General features: G+C 34.5%; 1 protein-coding gene and 1 long non-coding RNA gene across 3 annotated transcripts; one reads left to right on the forward strand and one right to left on the reverse strand.

The window, feature by feature from the left end:
* The first annotated feature begins 635 nt into the window (after positions 1–635).
* Positions 636–2,432, forward strand: LOC115963186. 2 transcript variants are annotated; one of them, XM_031082108.1, is made up of 3 exons: positions 636–850; positions 1,018–1,185; positions 1,572–2,432. In XM_031082108.1, exon 3 carries the CDS (start codon positions 1,586–1,588, stop codon positions 2,174–2,176), a length of 591 nt encoding a protein of 196 aa, XP_030937968.1. In that variant the 5' UTR covers positions 636–850; positions 1,018–1,185; positions 1,572–1,585; the 3' UTR covers positions 2,177–2,432. The 2 variants fall into 2 exon arrangements, with proteins under 2 accessions (XP_030937968.1, XP_030937969.1); XM_031082109.1 differs by having other exon boundaries at positions 1,022–1,185.
* LOC115963187 lies at positions 2,389–4,861 on the reverse strand. The gene is made up of 3 exons (XR_004085736.1): positions 4,736–4,861; positions 2,911–4,444; positions 2,389–2,470 (listed from the first exon to the last, which is right to left on the reverse strand). It is a non-coding gene; the product is annotated as an uncharacterized LOC115963187 (long non-coding RNA).
* Positions 4,862–8,000: the final 3,139 nt, after the last annotated feature.

The following is an 8,000-nucleotide window of genomic DNA, read 5'->3' on the forward strand; positions in this document are numbered from 1 at the left end:
ACACGCTTAGAGTGTGTTTGAATACCGCTTATTTTGCAGAAACTAAAAAATTATTATTGAAAGTATTGCAGATAAATATAAAAGTTAGTTAAAATAGTACACATGAACCCATAACTAGTACTAAAAAATATAGTGTGGCTCATAAACAGTTTTCATTACTTTCAAAATGCACACTTAGAGTGTGTTTAGATACAAAAACACTCTAAGTGTGTTAAAAAAAAAAAAGTCTGTGTTTAGATACAGTTTATTTTATAGAAACTGAAAAATTATTATTGAAGTACTCTAGATAAATATAAAAGTTAGTTGAAATAATAAAGAGTCCATAAATAGTATTAAAAAGTATAGTGGAGTTCATAAACAGTAATAAAAATAAACTGAACAGTAAAATAATTTTTATTTTTTATCTTATCCATACGCACACTTAGAAAAGAAAATTCTTATCTTCTAAAATGCAAAACTGAAAACTCTCGTGTATTTGTGTTGAACCTTTGGGATAACCATTGGCATTGAGGTCAATCACCACGCGACCTCTATCATACATACAAAGGACGACTCAAACTTTACCTTTTATACGGTTTTGTCGAACTCACTTGTTTTTTAAGAGTGATGCACCTGTACAAATAAATGTTCTCGTAACACACAACAATCAAATTAAAAATCGGTATAACTAGGATTAGGACAGTGGTCCTTCCAAAGCGCTTTGTGGCTTCGCTTTAATGGCTCCATAGTTCTCTTTGTAGTTGTACATTTCCTCTAAAGGAAAAGTGAAAGAGAAAAGAGAGACAGATTGTGAGAGAGAAAGAGAGAGAAAAGAACGCTGCTGAAAAGAGAAATCACTCACCGACTTTAGGTACGCGAGCACCAAAACTTGAAAGTGAAAATTGCTTTCTTGATTTTTCTATGTTATTTCCTTTTCGGAAAAAGAAATGGCATTCAAATTTTCTGGAATATATATGTTTCTCTTTTTGTTATTTTTCTCTAACAAGTATCTCTTTCTCTATCTCTCTCCTCGACAAGACAGTGAAGGCTTCCCAAGAGAGACAAAGAGGAGTGTGAAATAGAGGACACAATTATGGAGCTCTAAATCAGCCACTGCCTTTTACCACGTTCCTCTTGTTCTTGGTGCCATGGTCAGACCCTGAAACAGACTTCCCCAACCTTTTCCATGCTATAAAGATCAAAACGGTATGTGGGTTTTTGTCCATTTATTTCTTGATGCTTTTTCAAATAAATATTATTTCTGTTTTTAATTTATGATTCTTGGCTGGGGTTTCACTGGGTTTTAGGATTTAAATTCTATTTTGTTTTTATTTTTGCTAAGTCAATGTAGGAACAAATATAGTTTTTGTTTTTAACTTGTGATTAATGGCAAGAGTTTCAATTTGTTTTAGGATTATTTATTCTATTTTCAGTATTTTGTTTTATTTTTAATAAAAATAAATAAATATTTTTTGGGTGCTGGACATGTTTTGTAGTTAAGTTCTGTGGCACTAATCTCCGAAATCATTGCTATTTTTCCAATTTGGGCTTTTGGGTACCTGTTAATTGTATTTCCTTTTTGGGATTTTTAGGAGTTTGACTCTACATGGCTAACCGCAAAAAATGTATAAACCAAGACAACAATTGTGACAAATTGAAGAAAAACTCAGTGAGGAAAATTCGCATTATATACTCTGATCCTTATGCCACTGAATCTTCAAGTGATGATGAAGAAAAAAATGAGTTCAAGCCAATGGGTGGTAAGCGCAATGTCAAGGAGATTTTGATTCCAAATGAGAATTCATTATCGACTGATGTGAATGCCATATCCAAAGAGTGTAAAGATTTGTTTTCTCAACCATCCTCCCCATCATCCGTGCTTGAGGTCTCTACTCCAGCTCTACTTGGTAATGGAATTGGAAATTCAATCAAAGAAGACAATGTGGAACTAATTCTATACAGCTCTACTTCAGCTCTTGTTGGTAATCAAGTTGGAAATTCAAACAAAGAAGAAGGCAGTGTGGATCCAAATCGTAAAGAAGAACAATCGTTTTTGGATTTCATGGATGACATTGATGCTTATCCTACGCTTGGGGATGAATGTGGAGAGGAATACGCTCTTCCTCCTTTCGATATTGAATTTGCTGTTGGGGATTTTTCTTGGATTGATGAGGTCCTAGATCTTTCAGGACTATAATTTCTGCAGTTCTTTCCTACCTTTTTTCCCAAACATTTTGCAGTTAGGAAGTAGCAGTTAGTATTCTTTGTATTATAGCAAATATCTTCATTTTGCAGAGTTTTGGAGGTTTTTGCCATCTTTGTTAGGGGGCAAGAGAGTTCTTGGGTTTTCTCTGTGCTTTTATAGCCGTCCCAAGTTTTGTAAGCTCTCAAGTAGTCTCAACTCTCAACCACTGCTCCCACTTCCATATATCAGTTGTTTGTAATTAAGATTATCACCTATTCCCACAGACAAATGAATGTTTCAACAAGTCTGCAAAACCAAAATCTGTGTCACAGGCAAGCTCAAAGCCAAACAGAACATCTCATTTTAGCACCATGCAATCGCATCAAGATTAAACAGGCCAGATAATTCCTCTAATGGTCTAGTTCTGTGCATCTGAAAATTTGTAAATGGGTTCTCAACTATAGACAAACTTGATCCAACAAATTCAAGCACATAAACATCTATGATTTGGGTTTGTTGAGTGTTATCCGATAAAGCATGCTTATAAACACTTTACAGCAGGTACTATATTGGGATATTCTACAATGAAAGAACGTAAGATTTTATTGTTACATTGATTTTAAAACGCATACCGTTCAGAACTATTGGGATGCTCGTAAATACCTAGTACCTCAAGTAAAACAAGCTAAATACTACCTTTGCAAGACCAAATAAACAATGCCTAATAAATTATAGTAATTACATACCACCTTCAAGACATGGCAAAGAAGCCAGTTCAGCAAAACCTTTGTTACTCCAAAGAACAGAGAGCTCTAGATTGTACAATCCCCGTAGGGATTGATTTAGAAGCAGAAGTATTCATGTCCCTTTGACATTATCTTCAAAATCCAGTTCATATACAAGAGCAAGATAATCGCTGCCCCATTTCTGCCAAAGTAACATCGAAACCTGATGAATCCAGAGACAATAGAACATAGAGAGCACAGGCAACATATAGCATACTTACGACATTGATAAGTACATATATTATGTGTTATTTATATATATAAAAAGACTAAACTCTGAGTGTCAGAGGAAGGGATTTGTTTTTACTTATACAAATTATCCCAGGGCGGGGAGACCAAAACCTGTCCCCCACCTTCAACATTATGGGCCAGATTGCGATTCCTATGTGCAAGTCCACTTTTGGCCATTGCCATGAGTTGATTTCTCTGATAATTTCTGACTAACTCTGTTCTACCCTTCCCCCCTCTCTTCTCCGTCAATCCAAACTTGCCATCATTGAAAATTACTGAATATTTCACTACACCAGCTGACTATTAGTACATTCTTTTTTTGATAAAGAGGAAGGGGCTGAGACACAGAGAGCGTGAAAAAGTGGATAAAAACAAGAAGTTGTCACACAGTTAATTATGAGAAATGACAAAGAGCAATACAAAGTCTACAAAACGTTATGTGTACACCCCTCTGTGAAGTCTGTAACATGAATTTTAAGTATTATTCAGCAATTATATTCTGATAAAACATTTCCATTTTCTATTTTTGGAAAAGAAGTTGCATACAATTGAAAAAATGAAAAAAAAAAAAAAAAAATACAAAAGCAAAGGGTCAAATTCAACCAAAGGCGAAGTCCCGAATTACATGAAGTCAGCGAGACACCAAAATTGCAACTTCTTTAGTCCAGAACACAAAAATAGCTACTGGAATCATTTATGATATCCATCTTTCACCCTTCCAATGGAAAACTTCATTTGGTTACACTTTCTCTTCATTTAAATGGGAAAAGAAGGCCTAGGAATTTGAAAATAATAAAACCCTCTATCAACTGATCCCCTTGCAACCATTGCATTTTAACCAGCATCAATTATCTATTAAAAAGCTATACAGAGTACTCCAGGTGACAGAAACTCCCATATGTCCTGGAGAGAATTGTAACAGGTGCAAACATGACCCTACTTAAAAAATGTCCATTAAACTCAGCTTATAATTAGAACCTTTGCTTCATCTTATATTCAAGATAGACAACTAAGTGGGATGTATGCATACAAATAACACTTTTTGTATCAATGGGTAGGGTCTCAATAACTCTCACAGGAACAAGTTCTTGTGTATGCCTGTGTCAATCAAACAGATCAGTAATTAAAATTTTTTGAAGTCAAACAGACTATTGTAATTTATACGACAAAATTGAACTACCAAATTTAATCAACTGTTCCGGTAAACTTCAAGTGGTATGATGTTGCCAAGGGTTCCCCATGAATCTCTTGTTCAACTGCTTTCCTGCAGAAAATTGAAAGAAATAGAGAAAATTAGCTGGAAAGGAAACATGTAAAAAAATTTTAAAAATCCCACATCAAATATTTGGAAGATTTCCTGTGTTAACTATCAACCTCAACATTCATCAAGTGCATGGTAATTTACTTCATTTGAACAAGTTAATTGCAACATAACTATTGAAGGTGGGAATCTGAGCCGAGGTATAGAAGAAAACACAATAGTATTAAAAGATATGTGCTAAAAAGCTTTGATAAGAAGATTGTAACTTTATTAAGATGAAGATAAACACATTACATCTTAAGCCAAAGTCGACTCAATCATAATAGGATTTTCCTCTATCCAAGCTATAAAACTAACTAAATTCCTAACATACTGAGCTAAGACGTGTGTTGGACGATTGCCTTGCCTTCGAATATGAGAGACTTGCACTCTCCTAAAATCCTTTATCTTAAGTTGTATTCCCTCAACTATATTGCGAATAGTTATTGGTGGTTCACACGATCCATTCACAGCCTTAGCAATAATCTGTGAGTCACACTCAAAGATAACCTCTTTGTTGGAGCATTTTAATATTAATTAATTAAAATGAATAAATATTATAACATAAATGTAAAGATGTGGGAGTGAATATAGAAGATGAGGAGTTAGTGAAAATGTTTAATCCCACATTGAAAATGAGAGAGACTATTTTATTCTTTTTAATTATGATGATTAATGGACTAATATGAATTGACTCACCATTAATTGTGAAACTCCAGCCCATCAGATTAATATCTAGCAATAAATCTTACAAAATTTAACCAATGTTCTTCTGTCGAGCTTTAGTGAGCAGCACATTCTTCACTTGTTTCTTGGTCAGATTTGCATGGTGCCACGCCTTAGTCCAAATAGTATTGTGTAATTTTTCTCTTTAAATTAATAATACTCAAAAGTATTATTCAGTTTCTATTTGTGTTGTTTCCATTGTTATTGTGTCTGTACCAACAATTTTAAGGAGATTCATCACATGGAGCCTACACAAGAGAAACCAAATGAGCCTGTTGGAGATCTCAACAAGCCCTTTCGCTTTAAGGTTCCATTGTTATTGTGTCTGTACCAACAATTTTAAGGAGATTCATCACATGGAGCCTACACAAGAGAAACCAAATGAGCCTGTTGGAGATCTCAACAAGCCCTTTCGCTTTAAGGGAGCCCACTTCAAGAGGTGGAAAGGAAAGGTCCTCTTCTACTTGAGTCTTCTTAAAATCGCCTACATCCTCATTGACAAGAATCCATCAAAGGTTTCTATCGATGAGATGAGTGTGGAAGAATATAGTCTCCATCAAGAAAAAATAGATAAGTATACAAAAGATGAATATAATTGTCACTCTTATCTTTTGAATTGTCTTGCCAATCATTTCTATGATTATTATGATACAACTTATAATTCTGTCAAGAAAATTTGGAAAGCTTTACAAAGCAAGTATGATACCGAGGTTGGTGCAAAAAAGTATGCTGCTAGTAGATTTTTCCGGTACCAAATGGTGGATGGAAATCGATGGTGGATTAAGCACAAGACTTCCTAATGATCGTGCCAGAATTGAGATTCGAAGGCATAAAGATTGGAGATAATTTGGCAGTAGTTGGCATAATTGATAAACTACCACAATCTTGGAGGGAATTCCAAAAGACTTTGCGTCACAAACAAAAGAAGACACCCATGGAGACTTTGATCTCACGCATCCATGTGGAGGAGGAGGCTAGAGGACAAGATGCACTTATGACACAAGAGAGCAATGGTAATTCCACCACAAAGGTAAACCTTATTTTAGCCAATAATAATATGCCCAAAAATCATTTTCCTAGAAAAGGTCAATTGAAGCCTAAAAAGAAAGCCTTTAAAAATAATAATAGACCTCAAGGAAAGGGAAACCCGAATAAAAATTACAATAAGAACCAAGGACCCCTTTTACAGGTTCATTTAATAGACCTTGTTTTATCTGTGGCAAGAGTGGGCATTTTCGATTTTGCAAATTTTGGAAATGTGAATCTATCCCGCAGGCTAACGTAACCAAAGAGCCTTTAGTGGCTATGATTACAAACATCAATATGGTGCAATATTTTGAAGAGTGGTGGGAAGATTTTGGTGCTAATAGACACCTCTACTATGACAAAAATTGGTTCAAGTTGTACACTCTTTTTGAAGAATAAAAACTTGTCATGCTTGGTAACTCTAGCAAAACCAAGGTCTTGGGGGTGGTGAGGTTGATTTGAAATTCACTTTTGGATGTGTGCTAATATTGAAAGATGTACTTTACACTCCGTCCATGAGGAAGAATTTGATGTCAAGTTTTTTGTTTAACAAGGCTGGCTTCAAGCAAACTATGGATTCTTATAATTATATAATCACTTAAAAGGGACTATTTGTGGGTAAGGATTATGCTTGTGATGAAATGTTTAAATTGAATGTTGAGAATAATAAAGTATCTACTAGTTCAGTTTATATGCTTTCTTCTATTAATTTTAGGCATGCTCATTTATGTCATATAAATAGTAGATATGTGGGAATCATAAATAGTTTAGGTTTAATTCTAAGATTTTCAAAAGATTTTGAAAAATGTGAAACTTGTAGTCAAGCTAAGATTACAAAAAATGTCTCATAAAAGTGTTGTAAGAAATACCGAATTGCTTGAATTAATTCACTTTGATTTATGTGAATTTGAGGGAATTTTAACTCATGGAGGAAATAGATATATTATCACTTTTATTGATGAGTTCTCAAAATATACAACTGTTTATTTGTTGAAAAATAAAAGTGATACTTTTGAAAAATTTCAAGATTTTTTAAAAGAAGTTGAAAATCAATTCGGTAGAAAAATAAAAATAATAAGAAGTGATAGAGGCCATGAATATAAATCAAGTGCATTCAACTCATTTGTTCAGTATTTGGGAATTATCCATGAAACTACTGCACCATATTCACCTGGTTCTAATGGTGTGGCTGAAAGAAAAATAGAACTTTAATTGAGTTAACAAATGCCATGTTAATTGAATTTGGTGCACCTTTACATTTTTAGGGTGAAGCTATTTTAACTGCATGCCATTTTTTGAATAGGGTGCCACATAAAAAGTCACATACCACATCTTTTGAGATGTGGAAAGGATATAAGCTAAATTTGAGATATTTGAGAGTATGGGGTTGTCTTGCTTATGTAAGGCTTACTGGCCCTTAAATACCTGTTGAGGTCTAAAAAAAGTCACCATGTTGCACCAAGACCCAAAATGGCACAGAGAGTTGAACTCCATGAGAAAATAAAACACTTGAGCCCTTCAATAAAGAAAAAAAGATGGTAGGCCCAACTCCATTAAAGGATTTAAGGAAGAACCCAGACCCACGAATAAATAGGCCTTAGAATTCATGAAACAAAGGGAAGAAGAAAAAAAGCCTAGCCTGCCAAGGTCAGAAAATCACTAGGTACTCCAGTGGTAAGAACTGGACCAGGATACCCAGGGACAGCCAGGGGCTCGGGATCCTTAGGACATGTAGCAAAGCCAGGATGAGATCAAGACAGCTCAAAAA

The sequence above is a fragment of the Quercus lobata genome, chromosome 10 (assembly GCF_001633185.2).
Source record: "Quercus lobata isolate SW786 chromosome 10, ValleyOak3.0 Primary Assembly, whole genome shotgun sequence".
NCBI lineage: Eukaryota > Viridiplantae > Streptophyta > Magnoliopsida > Fagales > Fagaceae > Quercus > Quercus lobata.